Genomic DNA, 21,155 nt, shown 5'->3' with positions numbered 1-21,155 from the left:
GGGTGACGCTTCTTCATTACCATGGGCGCGTTCCCGCGGAGAGCGTCAAACATGCCACGTATCCGCGCACGTCCCCGCGTGGCTTGGAACATGAAGTACGGTATTACAGGCTTTTAAAGGTTCAAAGGATTATAAAGTAAATAGCATCCTTTGGGACACGTAAAAAAAAATCGTTTTGTTTATCAACCGTTAATATGTGTTTATGAATAAATTAAAACGTTACATTAAGACAACACGATGTACATAAATGAAAGCATTTTCTTAAAAAGGGGATGTTTATTAGTTCACACAACAGAGTAGTGCCTTGACATGACGACAGTAAATTAAAAGCATAAACGTGGTGTCCAATGCTCCGAAGAACGGAAGATACCGATAAAATACATTTCTGTTGTTGCCTTGACGAGGCTCCAACGAACCAAACTCGGGATCATGCACTTCGCTCGGAGCTCGGTCCCGCCTCTCCGAGGTCAAGCGCAGCTTTCTGCAAAACACTCGCACAGCCAGCGAGGGCTCCTTGGCTGATGGACCGGGAGGTGGAGGAGGAGGAGGTGGAAGAGGTGGAGGCCTGGCAGCCTGGTTTACAGTCTTGTAGGCAGCAGAGGAGGAATCAAGAGACACCAGAGGAAAGTCTTCACTTCACCAGTCCGATCTTTTTGGCTTCCGTTTCGTAAATCAACAGCCGCCACATTTTGACGATGAAGACCTCTGCCTCTTCGTCGAGAACCTGCAGGAAAGGAAGGTCAGGGGGTCAGGGGTCAACACGCATGTCATCCAGGAACAAATTATGAATTAATGAGTCAAGACAGACATTAACTCATCGGATTAACAACATTTACGGCAATGATGTCCATGCGAGTACTCTGCATAAAGAGCATCTTGCTAGGGTAAATAGCAATTAAGGTGGCTCTTAAATGAATCCACTATGAATAATTCAGAAGGAACGCCTCTGCTTAACAACTTGAAAGGTTATCGAAAGGTTCGTAATGGCCATCTTCCTCCTACAATGTACATTAACTGCCAACCAATCCACAGTCAGCAGGGACTTGAGCCGAGGGTTTGAAACCCCGGTGACGTCAGCATCACAGTCGGCTCAACTCACCATGGCAACGTCGTCCAGTATTCCCTGGGGCGTGCTGTGAGCCATCACCTTGGAGACAAACGCACAGATTATCAACACATTACAGCGACATTTGTGGACATCTTTTGTTATATACACATTTACGCTTGATATTTGACGTAGGGGTATATAATTGAACCATGTTGTACAACTACGTACACTTAATAAAGACACATTTGTAATTCGGTATTGCAAAATTGTGGTTCATTTCAACACAGGGAATTTAAGCGTTAATGGCTCAGCCAGTGCCTGGCAGTGGGGTTCCCTGCAGTATCCACACACTCCCATCCATCAACCTCACAATGTGTCCCAGTATGAGTGACCAATGCCTCGGTTCAGCCCCACACCGACCTTAGAGCACACGAAGTCCACAAGCGTGGCCTCTTCCTCCCCGATGTACTCGATGATCTTCTTGTTGATCCACGGTCTGATCCGGCGGTCCATCAGGGTCTAGGGGTAAGGGAACATCCTACCGTCAGTCTCAACACCCCGACAGTGACTAAACACTTCCCCAACGCGTCACCTAGCAGAGAACACGCTCGACTCAACAGTTCAGCGTTTGAACCGGACCTTCTTTATTTTTCCCCCTTGAGCGGATGTCCGGTCACTTTAATGAGTGGAGCCCTTAATCACAGCTTCAGTCTCCCAGGGCTCCACAGGGCCTAATAAACAACCCTCCTAACCCCCCGAGCCCTCTAAAGGGCAACAAGAGGGACGTTTACGAGCAACAGAGCTGCCAAACAGACGCTCCTAGCTGTAACCCCAACACCCAATCATCAACAGCAGGTTGCAAGCACTCCTATGGTGCAAGCACTCCTACGGTGCAAGCACTTCTACGCGGCAAGCACTCCTACGCGGCAAGCACTCCTACGGTGCAAGCACTTCTACGCGGCAAGCACTCCTACGGTGCAAGCACTCCTACGCGGCAAGCACTCCTACAGTGTAAGCCCTCTCGAAGTGTTAGCACTCTCAAGGTCCAAGCACTCTCATGGTCTAAGCACTCTCAAGGTCTAAGCACCCTCAAGGTCTAAGCACACGGTGTAAGCCCTCTCAAGGTGTAAGCACTCTTGTGGGAGCGCTTGATTTAAGAGTGCTTAAGTCGGCTCTTCAATAAGGGAGTGCTCGACTTAAGAGTGCTTAAGTAGAACTTAACAGTGCCTAAGTAGAACTGAAAGGTGCTTAAGTTGGCACTTTGATGAGGGAGTGCACGACTTAAGAGTGCTTAAGTAGAACTTATGTCGAGTGCTTAAGTCGATCACTTCCATCTTCGTTGTTGGAATGCTTGAGTTAAGTAGAACTTAAGTCGAGTGCTTAAGTCGAACGCTCCCATCTTCGATGTTTGAATGCTTGACTTAAGAGTGCTTAGGTAGAAATTAAGTCGAGCGCTCCAATCTTCGGCGTTTGGAGTGCTTGACTTAAGTGTGCTTAAGCGCTTAGGTCGAGTGCTTAAGTGGAGCAGCCCACATGCTCACCGAGTCCACCATGGACCAGTCCAGGGGGTAGGTGAAGAGCTCGGGCCGTGCGGTGGGGATCTTCTCGATCAGGCTCTTGATGTGCTTGCGCTTCTCCTCCATGTTGGCGTTGCCCTTGGCGCTGGGCAGCTCGGCGCCGTCTAGGCCCAGGCTCTTGTCGTCGTCGCCGTAGTCCAGCGGCACCAGCTTCCGCTTGCGGGGAACGTCCTCCGCCTCCTCCTCGTCAAACTTGTTGAACACGCTGTCCGCCGTGGCCAGCTTCTTACGCTTGACCGCGTTGGGCTGGCTGGGGCTGCTTGTGGCGCCTGGGGAGGAACAGGAGAGCGAGGCGGAGGAGGAGGGATAGGAGAGGGAGGGAGAGGAGAGGTTAAAGGGGGAGACCGCACAGAGGCTCGTAGCTAGGGAGACGGCGTCGGTAAGCCCCTTGTTTCCTTAGGGTACGCAGTGCGCCGCGCTTTTCTAGCGGGTTTAAGACGCGCCTGGAAGTGAACATATTCTGCACGGATATTCCGATGTTCGGAACGCGAGAATGTTCCGATGCTCGGAACGTTGTTTGGACGCCCCCTCAGGCATCGGAACATTCGTTCGTTCCGTCGAGGTCGGAGTCGACTCGGGTTGGAATGAAGGGGAAATAGTGGAAAAAGAAAGGCTGTTACAAAGTCTTAGAAACGAAAGGACATCTGTTACGTTAGAGAAAAAACCTGAATGTTATTCACTACAGCGTGGCGAGGAGGGGGAGAAGGAGAGCAGACGTTGTCGAATGGTCTCATGGCGCCTTTAGCAAGGTGTTTTAGAGGGTTAGAATTTGACATTTAGACGAGGCGGGGATGTGAATCATCATGTAAACAGAAGAGACTTGGCAGCAATCTGATTACCGACCACACAGTGTTTCTCAGGGCCTGGCTTAAAAATACAAATAAAACGATCTAAAAAGGCAGGATAAAGTTCATCCCATTTTTAGTTCCCTACTATACGATAGATAATCTTCATATTTGGGGGTTTTGTTAGAGAACAGTAACTTCATATTGCGGTGTAAGTTATGGCGGTAAAATTGTGCTACGTAACATTGTGCTACATCACGGGGTAGCATCGTGCTACATAGCAGTGGCTACATTGTGCTATATAACAGTGTTAGCATCTTGCTACATCACTGCGGTAACATCCTGCTACATTACGGCGGTAGCATCGTGCTACATAGCGGTAGCTACATTGGGCTACATCACGGCGGTAGCATCGTGCTACATCACGGCGGTAGGATCGTGCTACATCACATTGTGCTTCTTAACGGTGGCTACATTGTGCTACATCACGGGGGTAGCATCGTGCTACATCACGGCGGTAGCATCGTGCTACATCACGGTGGCAGCATCGTGCTACATCACGGCGGTAGCATCGTGCTACATCACATCGTTCTTCTTAACGGTGGCTACATCGTGCTACATCACGGGGGTAGCATCGTGCTACATCACGGGGGTAGCATCATGCTACATAACTTGGGCTACATTGTGCTACATAACGTGGGCTACATAGTGCTACAGCCAGGTGGTTGTCCTCCCCCAGCAGCCTCTGCTCACCCAGCTTGAGGCTGAGGCCGATCTTGGGCCGCAGCTCCTCGGCGGGCTGGGCCTCCGGGGAGTTCTCCCCGGGGATGATGATGCCACACGGGGACTCGTTGCCGGGCGTGTTGGGCGTGGCGGCGCCGTCGCTGCCCGACGACACCGAGGGGGCGGAGGTCACGGGCCGCAGCGTGGGCTTCAGGCCCGGCTTGCCGTCCTGCGAGTCCTCGCCCTCCTGGTACTGGTACAACTCCTCTTCCTCCTCCTCCTCCTGCTGCTGCTGCTGCTGCTGCTGCTCCACCGCCGCCTCCTCCTCCTCCTCCTCCTCCTCCTCGAGACCCCTCGCCTCCACCTCCTCCTCCTCCGAGTGGGCCAGAGGAGGGGGCCCGCGGGGGGCCGGATCCACGGGCTTCGACGAGCTCCGCCGCTCCGCCCGGTCCCGGTCCCGTTCCCGTTCCCGTTCCCGCTCCCGGTCGTGGTTGCGGTCTCGGTCGTGGTTGCGGTCCCGCTCCTTGTGGCTCTTCTCCTGGGGGGGGGGCTCCACCTCGGGCTCCAGCTTCAGGGGGGGCTGCCTCCGTCGCTCAGCCTCCTCCTCCATCTGAGGACCACCACCGCCCAGACGCGTTTACATAGGACCTCCACCCAGACCCTTCAACACAGAGTACCTCCACCCAGACCCTTCAACACAGAGGACCTCCACCCAGACCCTTCAACACAGAGGACCTCCACCCAGACCCTTCAACACAGAGGACCTCCACCCAGACCCTTCAACACAGAGGACCTCCACCCAAACCCTTCATCACAGAGGACCTCCACCCAGACCCTTCAACACAGAGGACCTCCACCCAGACCCTTCAACACAGAGGACCTCCACCCAGACCCTTCAACACAGAGGACCTCCACCCAGACCCTTTAACACAGAGGACCTCCACCCAGACCCTTTAACACTGAGGACCTCCACCTCAACACTGATTGAATCACTGATTGATTCTGGGTCTATTGCTCTGATACAACATGATAGGGTGTCATCATTCACATTCAATTTCAGTCCTTAAAAAGGTGACATATTATACCACCAGGTGTGATTTTGATTAGCAGTTACAAGCTGTGCCCACCTAGTTGTGTGCTGGATAGATGAGCAACAGTTGCTCCAGTCCAGTGGGCAGATTGGTAGACTGATCTATCCAGCACCAATCTAGATGGACACGCCCACTTGGGATGTCAGAAGAGAATGATTTTCAAAACGCCTTGTTACGGCTAATCACACTCACACCTGGTGGTACAATATGTCACCTTTTAAACAGTCACACAACAGGGGATACAACAGGGCATCTACCTCGTCCCACTGGGTCTTGAGATAAATCCCAGAATGTGTCAGACCTTTACACCCAGAAACCCTCACCTCTTGAGACCCAGGAGGAGCCAGGGATCGAACCTTCGACCTGCTCCACCTGCAGAGCTCCTGAAGCAGCAGGACTCACCCTCTGCAGCTCGGCGTCGGGGTCCGGGTGGCCCTCGGCCAGGAGCCGCTGACGGATCTCCTCGTGCTCCTCCTTCTCCCGCTTGCGGTCCCGCTCGTCCAGCTCCGTCTCCTTTTCCCGGTCGCGAAGACGTTTCTGCAGAGCGCTGCCCCTGGGGGGCCGCCATGACAACCAACAACAACGTCGTCAGAGGCGATGGAGCAGGGAGGATGAGGGACGGCTAAGGGTACGGGTAAGGCTTCAGGTAGACAACTGACACTAAGGGAAGGGTAAGGCTTCAGGTAAAGCACTGACACTAAGGGAAGGGTAAGGCTTCAGGTAAAGCACTGACACTAAGGGAAGGGTAAGGCTTCAGGTAGACAACTGACACTAAGGGAAGGGTAAGGCTTCAGGTAAAGCACTGACACTAAGGGAAGGATAAGGCTTCAGGTAAAGCACTGACACTAAGGGAAGGATAAGGCTTCAGGTAGACAACTGACACTAAGGGAAGGGTAAGGCTTCAGGTAAAGCACTGACACTTAGGGAAGGATAAGGCTTCAGGTAAAGCACTGACACTAAGGGAAGGGTAAGGCTTCAGGTAAAGCACTGACGCTAAGGGAAGAGTAAGGCTTCAGGTAAATCACTGACACTTAGGGAAGGATAAGGCTTCAGGTAAAGCACTGACACTAAGGGAAGGATAAGGCTTCAGGTAAAGCACTGACGCTAAGGGAAGGGTAAGGCTTCAGGTAAAGCACTGACACTTAGGGAAGGATAAGGCTTCAGGTAAAGCACTGACACTAAGGGAAGGGTAAGGCTTCAGGTAAAGCACTGACGCTAAGGGAAGGGTAAGGCTTCAGGTAAAGCACTGACGCTAAGGGAAGGATAAGGCTTCAGGTAAAGCACTGACACTAAGGGAAGGGTAAGGCTTCAGGTAGACAACTGACACTAAGGGAAGGGTAAGGCTTCAGGTAAAGCACTGACACTAAGGGAAGGTACGGGTAAGGCTTCAGGTAAAGCACTGACACTAAGGGAAGGATAAGGCTTCAGGTAAAGCACTGACACTAAGGGAAGGGTAAGGCTTCAGGTAAAGCACTGACACTAAGGGAAGGGTAAGGCTTCAGGTAAAGCACTGACACTAAGGGAAGGGTAAGGCTTCAGGTAAAGCACTGACACTAAGGGAAGGTACGGGTAAGGCTTCAGGTAAAGCACTGACACTAAGGGAAGGATAAGGCTTCAGGTAAAGCACTGACACTAAGGGAAGGGTAAGGCTTCAGGTAGACAACTGACACTAAGGGAAGGGTAAGGCTTCAGGTAAAGCACTGACACTAAGGGAAGGGTAAGGCTTCAGGTAAAGCACTGACACTAAGGGAAGGGTAAGGCTTCAGGTAGACAACTGACACTAAGGGAAGGGTAAGGCTTCAGGTAAAGCACTGACACTAAGGGAAGGATAAGGCTTCAGGTAAAGCACTGACACTAAGGGAAGGATAAGGCTTCAGGTAGACAACTGACACTAAGGGAAGGGTAAGGCTTCAGGTAAAGCACTGACACTTAGGGAAGGATAAGGCTTCAGGTAAAGCACTGACACTAAGGGAAGGGTAAGGCTTCAGGTAAAGCACTGACGCTAAGGGAAGAGTAAGGCTTCAGGTAAATCACTGACACTTAGGGAAGGATAAGGCTTCAGGTAAAGCACTGACACTAAGGGAAGGATAAGGCTTCAGGTAAAGCACTGACGCTAAGGGAAGGGTAAGGCTTCAGGTAAAGCACTGACACTTAGGGAAGGATAAGGCTTCAGGTAAAGCACTGACACTAAGGGAAGGGTAAGGCTTCAGGTAAAGCACTGACGCTAAGGGAAGGGTAAGGCTTCAGGTAAAGCACTGACGCTAAGGGAAGGATAAGGCTTCAGGTAAAGCACTGACACTAAGGGAAGGGTAAGGCTTCAGGTAGACAACTGACACTAAGGGAAGGGTAAGGCTTCAGGTAAAGCACTGACACTAAGGGAAGGTACGGGTAAGGCTTCAGGTAAAGCACTGACACTAAGGGAAGGATAAGGCTTCAGGTAAAGCACTGACACTAAGGGAAGGGTAAGGCTTCAGGTAAAGCACTGACACTAAGGGAAGGATAAGGCTTCAGGTAAAGCACTGACACTAAGGGAAGGGTAAGGCTTCAGGTAAAGCACTGACGCTAAGGGAAGAGTAAGGCTTCAGGTAAAGCACTGACACTAAGGGAAGGATAAGGCTTCAGGTAAAGCACTGACACTAAGGGAAGGGTAAGGCTTCAGGTAGACAACTGACACTAAGGGAAGGTACGGGTAAGGCTTCAGGTAAAGCACTGACACTAAGGGAAGGATAAGGCTTCAGGTAAAGCACTGACACTAAGGGCAGGGTAAGGCTTCAGGTAGACAACTGACACTAAGGGAAGGGTAAGGCTTCAGGTAAAGCACTGACACTAAGGGAAGGGTAAGGCTTCAGGTAAAGCACTGACACTAAGGGAAGGGTAAGGCTTCAGGTAAAGCACTGACACTAAGGGAAGGTACGGGTAAGGCTTCAGGTAAAGCACTGACACTAAGGGAAGGATAAGGCTTCAGGTAAAGCACTGACACTAAGGGCAGGGTAAGGCTTCAGGTAGACAACTGACACTAAGGGAAGGGTAAGGCTTCAGGTAAAGCACTGACACTAAGGGAAGGGTAAGGCTTCAGGTAAAGCACTGACACTAAGGGAAGGGTAAGGCTTCAGGTAAAGTACTGACACTAAGGGAAGGGTAAGGCTTCAGGTAAAGCACTGACACTAAGGGAAGGATAAGGCTTCAGGTAAATCACTGACGCTAAGGGAAGGGTAAGGCTTCAGGTAAAGCACTGACGCTAAGGGAATGATAAGGCTTCAGGTAAAGCACTGACACTAAGGGAAGGGTAAGGCTTCAGGTAAATCACTGACGCTAAGGGAAGGGTAAGGCTTCAGGTACATCACTGACGCTAAGGGAAGGATAAGGCTTCAGGTAAACTGCTGACAATAAGGGAAGGATAAGGCTTCAGGTAGACAACTGACACTAAGGGAAGGGTAAGGCTTCAGGTAAACCACTGACACCAAGGGAAAGGCGAGGCTTCAGGTAAACTGCTGACAATAAGGGAAGGGTAAGGCTTCAGGTAAAGCACTGATACTATGGGAAGGTACGGGTAAGGCTTCAGGTAAAGCACTGACACTAAGGGAAGGCGGGGCCTCACCTGTAGTACTTGGGGTCGTCTCGGTCGTCGTCGTAGTCCTCCAGAAACTCTTTTAGTCTCTTGGCCTCTTTGGTCTGGAAATTAAAACAAAAAAAGAACGATTTTAAACATCATAAAAAAATAGGACCGCTTCTTCATGCAACACTATAACTTTCGAGGCACTTTACAGATGTGTCGTCCAGAGTAACAGGTAATAGTTGAAGTCCTTAGTGAGCAGATTCGTGCGTCTTGCTCATGGGCATTTGGGGATTAAACCCAGAACCTTTCAGTAGAGATTTGCACACCCTAGCCGTTACGCTTTTGCTGACCCCCTTAGTAGTAATAAACCGTTTTCTAAAGCTGACATATTATACCTCCAGGTGTGAGTGTGATTAGCCGCTACAAGCTGTTCTGAAAATCGGCCCCTTCTGGCATCACAAGTGGTCGTGTCCACCTAGATGTGTGCTGGATAGCAAACGTTGCCAATCTAGCTGTCATACAGCTAGGTGGACATGCCCACTTGTGATGTCAGAAGAAACAGATTTTCGAACGGGCGGGTGCTCACCGTCTCCTTGCGTCGCTCCTCGTCGCGTTCCGTCTCCTTGCTGTAGTCCCGGGCCTTCTTCCTCTCCCGGATCTCCCAGTTCTTCAGCCGCTGGGGAGGCAACCAATCAGGGAGCATTTCAGAACCACCAGGGAGCATCCCAACCAATCAGGGAGCATTTCAGAACCACCAGGGAGCATCCCAACCATCAGGGAGCATTTCAAAACCACCAGGGGGCATCTCAACCAATCAGGGCGCATTTCAGAACCACCAGTGGGCATCTCAACCAATCAGGGCGCATTTCAGAACCACCAGGGGGCATCTTAACCAATCAGGGAGCATTTCAACCAGGTCGGGGTAAGTGGGAGGTTGTTTAAGGATGTCTACAGGTTCGGTTGTGGAAATTGGGAATCGAACCCAGTTACTTTCACCCCGGGGGCCAAACACACCTGCCCCACTTTTTTTCCCTCCGCCTTTGTTTTCAACTTCATATTTCTTAATGCCAATATTATATTACCACCCATTTGCTTTTAATCTTTGATTCATATTCCACGTCCGAACATGGCGAGTGCCCTGAAAACCAGAGTCCAGCGCCTTTCCTGCGTGGAGCGGGCTCGGCCAAAGACCTGATCCTGGTCTGGATCCTGACCCGGATCAGCAGAAGAGTCTTCTGGTGGGACCACCCACCTCCTGGTAGGACCACCCACCTCCTGGTAGGACCACCCACCTCCTGGTAGGCCGCCTCCTTGTCCCGGAGCCTCCGCTCCAGCCGCCGGCGCTCGTACACGTCCTCCTCGCCCTCCTCCCGCTCCCTCTTCTTGTCCTCCCTGGTCCTCTCTCTGGACGGCAGGGAGACACACAGGCTAGGGTCAGTACTGCAGTATATAAACCCTCAAAGACCACAGGCTAGTGGCAGTACTGCAGTATATAAACCCTCAAAGACTACAGGCTAGTGGCAGTACTGCAGTATATAAACCCTCAAAGACCACAGGCTAGTGGCAGTACTGCAGTATATAAACCCTCAAAGACCACAGGCTAGGGTCAGTACTGCAGTATATAAACCCTCAAAGACCACAGGCTAGGGTCAGTACTGCAGTATATAAACCCTCAAAGACCACAGGCTAGTGGCAGTACTGCAGTATATAAACCCTCAAAGACCACAGGCTAGTGGCAGTACTGCAGTATATAAACCCTCAAAGACCACAGGCTAGTGGCAGTACTGCAGTATATAAACCCTCAAAGACCACAGGCTAGTGGCAGTACTGCAGTAAATAAACCCTCAAAGACCACAGGCTAGTGGCAGTACTGCAGTATATAAACCCTCAAAGACTACAGGCTAGTGGCAGTACTGCAGTATATAAACCCTCAAAGACCACAGGCTAGTGGCAGTACTGCAGTATATAAACCCTCAAAGACCACAGGCTAGTGGCAGTACTGCAGTATATAAACCCTCAAAGACCACAGGCTAGTGGCAGTACTGCAGTATATAAACCCTCAAAGACCACAGGCTAGTGGCAGTACTGCAGTATATAAACCCTCAAAGACCACAGGCTAGTGGCAGTACTGCAGTAAATAAACCCTCAAAGACCACAGGCTAGTGGCAGTACTGCAGTATATAAACCCTCAAAGACCACAGGCTAGTGGCAGTACTGCAGTATATAAACCCTCAAAGACCACAGGCTAGTGGCAGTACTGCAGTAAATAAACCCTCAAAGACCACAGGCTAGTGGCAGTACTGCAGTAAATAAACCCTCAAAGACCACAGGCTAGTGGCAGTACTGCAGTATATAAACCCTCAAAGACTACAGGCTAGTGGCAGTACTGCAGTATATAAACCCTCAAAGACCACAGGCTAGGGTCAGTACTGCAGTATATAAACCCTCAAAGACTACAGGCTAGTGGCAGTACTGCAGTATATAAACCCTCAAAGACCACAGGCTAGTGGCAGTACTGCAGTATATAAACCCTCAAAGACTACAGGCTAGTGGCAGTACTGCAGTATATAAACCCTCAAAGACCACAGGCTAGTGTCAGTACTGCAGTATATAAACCCTCAAAGACTACAGGCTAGTGGCAGTACTGCAGTATATAAACCCTCAAAGACTACAGGCTAGAGTCAGTACTGCAGTATATAAACCCTCAAAGACTACAGGCTAGAGTCAGTACTGCAGTATATAAACCCTCAAAGACTACAGGCTAGAGTCAGTACTGCAGTATATAAACCCTCAAAGACTACAGGCTAGAGTCAGTACTGCAGTATATAAACCCTCAAAGACTACAGGCTAGAGTCAGTACTGCAGTATATAAACCCTCAAAGACTACAGGCTAGAGTCAGTACTGCAGTATATAAACCCTCAAAGACTACAGGCTAGTGGCAGTACTGCAGTATATAAACCCTCAAAGACTACAGGCTAGAGTCAGTACTGCAGTATATAAACCCTCAAAGACTACAGGCTAGTGGCAGTACTGCAGTATATAAACCCTCAAAGACTACAGGCTAGTGGCAGTACTGCTCTGCAGTATATAAACCCTCGCTTCCTAATGAGAATGATAATACATTGACTTTGTATAGAGCTTCTCATCTGGAGACTAACATCTCGAAAAGGTTAAATAATTATAATAGAAAATATTAATATATAGAATAAAATAAAAGGGGTATTCAATTTGGGTGGGGCTACATTAGAAGTTATAACAGAAGGCTAGCGGGTAAAAAAGGTTGGGAGAGGATTCATCTCAAATGAAATAAATAAAGAAATAGAATACAAAAAGATAAAATGGGGAATGAAACTAGGGTGGGGCGCTCTATACAAAAATGTAATAAAGTGTACAAAACAATGTAGTAAAAAGCGGATTACAACCAGGGCGGTCCACTATGAAGGGCTTCACATATAACAGATAAAAGAGGGTTTAGAGGCCTGTTATAAACACATCATGAGGAGGCTGCAAAGGACTCGTGTTCAAATGTCTGTCCATCTAGACTAGGGCTGAAACGATTTGGGGAAATAATGCAATTGCGAGTTATTCGACCAATATTGCGATGACGATTTACCATGCGTTTTTGCTTTTTAAAGCTCCTTATGTTCTGTATTATTCACTAAACAAGCAATACATCATTATATAGCATGACCAACACAACACTGGAAGCGGTCAACATATAAACTGCTCTTTCCGCGTTGAGATGAATTGACGCATGAATTTATATTTTAACAGTAACTATTGAACAGCAATATAAAAATAAATACAAATCTTGCTGATCTCCAGTCAGTAACAGTAACAAATCCCAAAAATTAAAGAAATCCCCCCCCCCCAAAAAAGAAAGGTTTTGGTGTTCTTAATTTCAGCCTTTGCGGTTTTGCGTATCGCGTTCAATTACATCGCGGTGCCGGTTTGTGTTTGTGTCCGTTAGCCGCGTGACCTTTGACCCGCACCTAGACCTGCTGCGGTCTTCGCTGGCGTCCCGGCTCCGGTCTCTCTCCCGGTCCCTCTCCCTCTCCTTGGTCCTCTCCCGCTCCCGCTCGCGTTCCCGGTCCCGCTCTCTGTCGCGGTCTCTCTCGCGCTCCTTGTCTCTCTCGCGCTCCCTCTCCTTCTCCTTCTCCCGGTCCCGCCGCTCCCGCTCTCTCTCGCGCTCCTTGTCGCGCTCCCTCCTCTCTTTCTCCAGCTCCAGGCGCTCCTTCTCCTTCTTGCCCTTCTCCTCCTCCAGTTTCTACAGAGAGCCGCCCGACAGGGGGGGGGGGGGGGGGGGGGGGGGGGGAGAGAGACAAAACAGGGGGGGGGGGCGATTGGTCTCGCCGTTAAAGAAAAAAAACACAGGGCAGAACTCCCCCAACGTGAACAACCAATCAGTAGCTAGCATCAACACCAGAACTGCGTGAAAACTTTATCAACGCTTTCAGTGAGACATGACAGAACAACAGAAGGAGAATGAAGAGAAGAAACAACAACAGGAGGCCTCTGGGACGGCCACGGTCACATACTGATGGGAGTCACGGGCTGCAGGTGGGCAGTCAGCCAGCAGGGGGCGTCACCCCGTGAACATGGCCTCCGGGCAGGCCAGAGGGGGGGGGGGGTTCCTCTCTGAGCGGTGGGCGCGAGGGACCTGGGCATGAGTTTGTGGTCCACAAACTACAGAGGTGGTTCACGGTACAGTTCGCTGTAATGTTGAGTCACGTGCATGGCTCAGTCATGTGACCCGTCATCTCACTAACTTGGTCTGTACTCGACCAGTCTCTACTGGTGTGGAACCTGGCTGACGTGATTGGATGAAGGAGGGACCAGTGGTTAAAAACCAGCTATAAATGTCAGTTGGCCCGTCATGGTGTTTTAAGTATGTTGTGGATTTAGCGAACTCTCTAACCTGTAAAGATTAAATGGTCAAATTTTGTCACCGCTCCAGCAAAGCACTCATCAATTCGACACACACACACACACACACTGACACACACCAGCCTGTGATGTAATAAGCCTCCTGACCAATAGAAAGCGGGTTAAATATACATAGATTGAGTCTCCTAGATCAATGTGCACTCAGTGCACAGACTGGACAACAGGTCAGCGACGTCCTGATTGGTCCAGACATTAACTGGGGCCTACGTGGTCTAGCGTGGGGGACATTGTATGCATACGGTGGCCTTCGGAGCCGGGTGGGGTGTTGGGGGTGACGGGGTTCAGACGGTGTTAACATGATGTAAAGAGGTGTCAGAACAGGGCTTACCTATAGCTCCTGCCGAGAGGGCGGTCGGAAGGGCGGGCTTAGTGTGGAACGGGGCCCTGCTAATGTCATTTACATCATCAGGCCCTGAGTGCTTCCTGAAAGCACGCTGCCAGGAAGCCTGCCTGAGCCCTGCAGCATGGAATTGTGGGAGTAGCGGCTGACTGATCCAGGAGCCGATCTGCTTTGTCTGCTCTGAGTGGGAATCGCCTTTGGGGCTCTAAAATAATTGTTTGCAGGATTATGGTGATTATGATTCTCAAAATGTGATGCGTGTTTCAAAAATGTGTGCCAAACTACCAGTTATGTACTCTTGGAAGACGTCATATTTGCTTTTTGGATAACAAATCCAATACACTGCCATCTTGTGACTTGGGCCTGTTTATGTGGGTCGACTCTAAACCAATAGGAGGCTCAGAGTCGGGAGATCCTGTCTAGAGTGGTGTTGAGGTGAACTCACAGGGGCTGGGTCAGAAGCTCTCAAACATCCCGTCCTAGCAGCGGCTAGGTCTGGGAGGAAAGCAGGTTAACACAGGGGTCATCCACATCAACACGGTGTGAAGCACACAGCTGTCAGGATCAACAGAACACTGTAGGAATGGTTGAAACAGTCTTACCCACACGGTGTCTTCTGGTGTCTAGAGGGGCCTCAGGAACCCAGAAGAAAAACAGGAGAGAGCGAGAGAGAGATATAAAGAGGGAGAGGGAGAGTGAAAGAGAGAGATAAATAGGGAGAGTGAGAGTGGAAGAGAGATAGAGGGGAAGGGCAAGGAGAGGAAAGGTCTCAGCGAGAATCCTTTATGCTACTTCTTGTTCCAGATCTGAATAATTCAATCGTCTCACTATTCCAGGTTAGCTCCACTGCCCTGAAGTTTCTCACCAACTGAAATCAGTTGCCAACAAGCCTTTTTACACACTGAGAGCAACATCCTTATCTTCACTCAAATTCACATTGCCTGCTCCAACAGACAGACAAATAGAGACAAACTATAAATCGATTTGTCAATCTTTTTTTACAACGATTTTTTTTACAAAGTACCTCAAATGCAGTTTCTCAATGGGTACCTTCAAATAAAAACGCAATGGTGACACTACACACCATTTGATCTCTGAGCTGTACCAAACTCGTCTCTTTCCAAAATGGAGGACCAACTGTCATTTCCAACATCAGTTAGTTCTGGAACAGTGCCATCACGTGACCAGCACTCTTCCAACTGACACTTCCATCACTTTCTACCTAGCTAGAACTAACAGGGGAGTCTTAGGTTGGACAGGAGGAAGGAGAGAGGACAGGACAGAGATGAGAGGAGAGAGAGAGAGTAGGGAGTAGGAGGCGTCTTACCTGGGAGAGTCTTCAGGACGTCAGAGTGCTGTGGAGGGGCGCTCCCTGCTACACTGGTTAGCCCTGCTCACGCTACTCCCTGTGTGTGTGTGTGTGTGTGTGTGTGTGTGTGTGTGTGTGTGTGTGTGTGTGTGTGTGTGTGTGTGCGTGTGTGTGTGTGTTCACCGTCGGGGGGCCTGCAGAGGTTGGCTGGGCTCCATCACGTCAGACTTACTGATTGTCCCCCGTTTGCTTTTTTTCAAGTGGAAGAGCTACGTTACTCCAGATGATATCGATAGCCATTGAGACGTCATCGTATGATCGGGGGGGGGGGGGGGGGTCAACAAAGGACCGGTAGCTTTGGGGGAGACTGGGGGAGACTGGGGGACCCGACGGGCCCTCTGCAGGCCCTCGAGTAGGGAGCGCCCCGGATGTGTAAGGAAGAATGGAAAGCTCATACTTACATCCTATCCTCCGAACTTTCTCCAGCAAAGCTCTGAGATTCATCTTGCTTTAGTCACCAAATGAACTCTACCATATTGGCGGGGTTTAATCAATAGATTAGCTTTAAAAAAGGGAATTTTGACATGATGCCCATGCACTTAGTGTGACACATCTAGCTACCGGCTAGGCTCAGATGCTAATGCTAAACTGATAATAATAATATTAATGAAAATAACGATGATAATAATCTCAACGAATATGTTGAACATTGGCCTTTGCCATTGAAAACGATTCAACTTTAATTAAACAATACTAAAATAACATTTTGGGATAAGCATCAATTCGTATATATATATATATATTCAGTGGTGTGACGTGGCCCATGTTTTGAACAGGGGTTCAAACGCCTGCTCCAGTAGGAGGAGGGTACTAGCATCATTAAGAGTGTTGGGCTAACACGGCGGGGGGCTACAGTGTTGTGCAGGGGGGTGGTAGGGGCGTGTGTTTGGAGCAGTTCAGATGCGTTACCTTGTGCGTGTCGCGGAATTTACTGATCTCCCTGGAGATCAGGTCTCTCTTGTCGTCCTCCATCTCCATGGCGTTGATGTCCTCCTGCCGAGAGGAGACACCGTCGTCACGACGATTAAGGGGACCACTGGGCGTCTACATGCAGACACCGCTCCTTAAGAAGGGTTAAGGGCCAAAGATGGGCGTTCTTCTATAAAGAAGATATTTGAATAACAATTTTTTGTGATGATAACCATCAGTGGTTTAGGTTTTGTTTCTGCCTCGGTCCACGTAGCTTGAAGGAGAGGGACTGATGTGTAGCATCGGACCCCAGGACAGCTCCCTACAAGTTGGCAGGACTAGCAACACAACGACCCCAGAGGGTTACCCTTAAACGCACGGCGTTTCCAATGTGATCACATGATCACATAAATACATCGGACGACACGCCCATGTGCCTAAGGGCACTACCAAGAGGTCCCGCGGGATCTAGTCCGGGTACAGGGAGACCGGGTCCAGGGACACCTCGTCGAGCCAGCCCCGGCTGGTCCAGGGAGACGGGGGGGGACGGCCCTACCTCCTCTTTCTTCTCCTTCCTCTTCTTGTTGCGGGGGTGGTTCTCGCCGTCCTGCGACGGGGCGTTGAGCTCGCTTGCGTACTCTCGGAGGAGCCCCTCGATCGCCCCCTTCACCACCTGGTCCCGCCGCTGGCTCTCCTCATCCAGCCCCGCCTCCTCCTCCTTGGCCACGCCCCCTGTGCCCTAATAAGGAGGAGCACGCGTCAGTCAGTGTATAACGTGGCAAACCGTCCCTGTGCAAATAAACCACGCCGACTAATTCCGAATGGGTTTTGAAGTCGTAATTAAACTACAAACCGCCCCGCTCCCCTCCACTCATCAGGACAACTTCTCTGAAAGACTACAAACCCCATTGGCGCTCTTCTTTTTGGCCTTCCACTCGTCGAGCTGGGCCTTTGTCTTGGCGTCCACCTTGACCAGCAGCTTCTTGTCGCCTAGCAACAGCTCGTGGAGCAGCCGCAGCGCCCGCAGGGTCGACTCGGGTTCCTTGTACTCACAGAAGCCGAACGCTGCGGACCCGGGAGGAGAGGAGAGGAGAGAGGAGAGAGGAGAGGAGAGAGGAGAGAGGAGAGGAGAGGAGAGGAGAGGAGAGGGAGGGTGAGATGGACGGGAAACACAACTAAGAGCAGGTGGCAAGGCATGTGTATTGCTAGTATACAGACACACACGCTACTCATTAAGTATGTGCACTGCGAGTATACACACACACACTACTCATTAAGTATACGCACTGCTAGTATATACACACACATACGTCTCATTAAGCATGTGTACTGCTCGTATATACACACACACTGCTCATTAGGTATGTTTACCGTGTGTGAGTGAGTGAGTGTGAGTTTGTGCGTCATACCTTGAAGTTTCCCAGAAGCTCCCTGCACTCTCTTCCAGCTAAGAACAATTCCACATTTCTGTTGGAACAACAAAAGGAAAACCGACAATAACTTGATTTGATCGAACGACAAAGATCTAGGTCACAGCCTTGATATTACATGCAATGCCTTAATACCGGTTCTATTCATTTGTTTGGCCGACGCTTCAACACTCATCCAAAGCAACTTCAATTTAGAGGATTGAGATGAGTGGGTCTGTGGACATTTGGGATTGAACTTAGTACCTTTCAGCTAGGAGTTAAACCCCCATACAAGTAAAACATCCATCCCACAGAACCAATGCCTCTTGCTAGACCAGCCAACTTATTGAGAAATGCTGGTATATTTTATTAAACAATCATTTAAATGATTTGAAAGGTCCCCTAAAGGCTGTGTGTGTGCAAACAGTCTAATAATTAAACCCACAAGTGAACTTCATGCAAGCCCCTATAGCGCAGTTCCTCAAAATAAACTGCCTTATGACCGGGTCCTTTCAGGGCTCTTGGTGCAATCATGAGACCCGGTTCTGAACAGAGCCAATGTGATCAGCGATGCATCAAAGACGGAAGGCACAGCACAGCCCACACCAGAAGTAAAACAGCAGCACACTCTTTACTTCCCTACTGCTTCTTTCTGACTTATGGAATACAACACGCCCACTGAGGGGGTCTGATGACATCATAGTTCAAGGAAAGGCGGCAGTGGCTTCGGAGGGAGAGCGGGATGACGTGTGATTGAAAGGTTGCTAGTTTGATCCCCGGCTCCTCCTAGCTCAGTGTCAACGTGTCCCTGAGCAACACATCTCACCCTGACTACACCCAACGAGCTCGCCGTCGCCCTGCATTGTTGTTGTAAATGCCCTAAAGGAAATCTTTTACCTTTTTTTTTTAATCCAACTGCGAACCAACTTATCGGGCTCTCAACCAATTATTTACTCATCTAAATGAGCTGAACGGTTCATAACAAGGTGCTGAGCCGACACGGCTGCGTGCGGGGGGGGGGGGAGAGTGCGGGGGTTAAAGGAGACGACGGCAGGACGGGGGCAGCGAGGCTCACCGCCAGCAGCTGTCGGACCAGCATGTCGGAGGCCTTCTCCGAGATGTTCCCCACGAACACGGTCGTGGTGGGGCCGCCGCTGCCCGCGTCCTCCGCCTCGCGGGGCCGCAAGGGCAGCAGGGCGTCCTTCTTGGGGGCCGCCGGCTTCTGCACCATGGACACGGCGGGGGGCAGCAGCACCTGCAGCGCGGGAGACCACATTATCTATACAAACACACGTTCGTCTTTAGCGGGGCCGCATGCTGCAATGACAACACCACCGCACTGTTGCCCGTCACTCCAGGGGTTTGAGCGGACGCACAGCGGGCTGTGCGTGTGGAGCTCTTACACAGACACAGGGGAGGCAAAAGGAGCCATACAAACCCACACGCTCATTTGTTACAGTGCCACACGCAGTGCAGCACTAAACAGCTTGTGTTTTTACATTTCGGGCTGTTGCCACGGAGTAAGCGCTGTGTAGAGCATCTTAAAACAGAGTAAGCGGTGCTTAGAGCATCTTAAACACAGAGTAAGCGGTGCTTAAAGCACCTTAAAGACAGAGTAAGCGATGCTTTAAGCACCTTAAACACAGTGATGAGTATGAATAAAATGCATTTTAGTTGGACCACAGCAGGAGGAACAGGGGGCGTGGCTGACTCACAGGGGGTGTGGCTGCCATCAGGCCCATGTGAACTGGAATCATTGGAGTGCCTGGGAGAGAAGAACAAGCCACTCCATTACTATCAGGATGTCCTCACTACTTCCCATATCCGTAACATGAATTTATTTGTACCATGTCTGTGAGTAAACAATGGCCAGGAATAACTCGGTTGGTAGCATTATGACTGTGATTCAAAAGGGAAACGCTGCGGCTGATATAAATCGCCTTTTACTAACAGCACATTACCTGAAGAGGAACTACAGAATAGATAACATCGCTGGTGAGGAAGATCGACAGTGCAGCACTGGTCATCACAGGTGACCACAACGTAAACGTACGTGTAACGTAACGTAAACATAACGTGTGCCGTGTTGTCTTACTAAAGTGAGCCTGGCTGGAACGACCCTGGGGTGTGAAGGGTCAACAGGCGGAGACCTCTGGCCTCACGTCATTGAATTGCAGACAGACTCCGAGAGGTCTACCTCCATGAATGAACACTCTGTCTGAATCCATTAATGAGCAGCACGGGTATTTACCTGGGGGGACCGTCTGGGGGAACCCCGCAAACTGAGGCGGGGGTATCCTGGGGGGAAGCTGCGGGATGCCGATTTGTTGGCGGTTGAGATGAGGAGGATATGACATCCTGCGGGGCGGCGGGTCCTGCAACACAGCGGTTTCACGTCACACTCGTGTCGGCGTCAACACAACACAAACAGACGCTGGGACCCCGCGGACTCGCTGTCGGCTGTCAGGCGGGCAGATGTATAACGTTGTCCTTGTGGATTTACTCGGAACCGGCACCACGTCAACGTTAGCTTCTGTCGCTAGCGATGGCCTTGCTTCATGCACAGTGGAGCTGAAGCCGCCGCCGGTATGTTGAACTTACCTGGAGTCAGGAGACAGGTTCAGCCGGTGAGAATATCCCTAGAGGCTATCCAAACATAGGCCGGTTTAGTAAATCTAACAAAAAAGTTGAAAACTATACCCCCCTCCGGGTCGTTAGCAGAAGATGTGTAGCCGACGACTGGCCCTATCATCCGCGAAATGCATCATGGGGAAATGGGATGTGTTGCACTAATATGTCTTGGACGCTTGGGGGCTCCAGAGTTCGCCCTTCACCCCTCGGCCCATAATGTTAGATAACATCAGGTAAAATAGGCAACATGCAGTCTTTTTACTTACTTAAGACTTGTGTCTTCTACAGATACAAAATATTTTTTTAAAGTGTCTTAAAAAAACACAGATCTGAAAACATGTTCAAAATATGCTTTTTATAATTATAATTGGGTATTTCTCCAGTGTCCTATTGATTCTGGTGTGTATTGTGTTGCATGTGATGAGGACATTATGTTTGTTTCCAGTAGCTCATCTGGACACATGCAGAAAGATCTAGGCCAACCGGAGTTGTAAACATAGCTATCAATCCTGTTTTGGCCCATGCTGTGCATGGAAACTATCCCTTCAGGTCTAATTACACGGTGTGCTGGACAACAGTGAAGTGGTGGGGCAGTTGGCACTCACAGTAAACAACGCACACCCCATCGAACAAACCCTCTTATTCCCCCCTTTCCCATTGGTCCGAGCGAATGGGTGTGACTCGACGTAGGCCTTCTCAGATAATGCGACTCGTGATACTGAAAATAAGGCATTTAAATCAACATATTTTTTGCTGTAGTTGTCAATAG

The 21,155-nt window shown here is 50.1% G+C and overlaps 1 protein-coding gene across 1 annotated transcript; it reads right to left on the bottom strand.

Moving 5' to 3' along the window:
* Positions 1-280: 280 nt before the first annotated feature.
* Positions 281-20,496, bottom strand: rbm25a (RNA binding motif protein 25a). Its single transcript, XM_079752393.1, has 18 exons — positions 20,357-20,496; positions 20,007-20,130; positions 19,471-19,520; positions 18,831-19,010; positions 17,756-17,813; positions 17,251-17,411; positions 16,903-17,085; positions 16,347-16,430; positions 12,774-13,048; positions 10,073-10,184; positions 9,367-9,456; positions 8,823-8,896; positions 5,627-5,777; positions 4,164-4,743; positions 2,590-2,894; positions 1,469-1,567; positions 1,100-1,147; positions 281-724 (listed from the first exon to the last, which is right to left on the bottom strand). The coding sequence occupies exons 2-18, from the start codon at positions 20,110-20,112 to the stop codon at positions 632-634; spliced, it is 2,649 nt and encodes an 882-aa protein (XP_079608519.1). The 5' UTR covers positions 20,113-20,130; positions 20,357-20,496; the 3' UTR covers positions 281-631.
* Positions 20,497-21,155: the final 659 nt, after the last annotated feature.

Source organism: Pollachius pollachius, assembly GCF_949987615.1.
Source record: "Pollachius pollachius genome assembly, chromosome: 15".
Lineage (NCBI taxonomy): Eukaryota > Metazoa > Chordata > Actinopteri > Gadiformes > Gadidae > Pollachius > Pollachius pollachius.
This window is presented reverse-complemented; position numbering and strand designations above follow the sequence as displayed.

Excerpts from the sequence above, each read along its gene's own strand:
- rbm25a (XM_079752393.1), bottom strand. The coding sequence starts at position 20,112 with ATGTCATATCCTCCTCATCTCAACCGCCAACAAATCGGCATCCCGCAG. Across the intron at positions 19,011-19,470 it reads TGATGGCAGCCACACCCCCT|GTGCTGCTGCCCCCCGCCGT; the intron begins GTGAGTCAGCCA and ends CCCGCGCTGCAG. Across the intron at positions 1,568-2,589 it reads ACTGGTCCATGGTGGACTCG|ACCCTGATGGACCGCCGGAT; the intron begins GTGAGCATGTGG and ends CCTTACCCCTAG.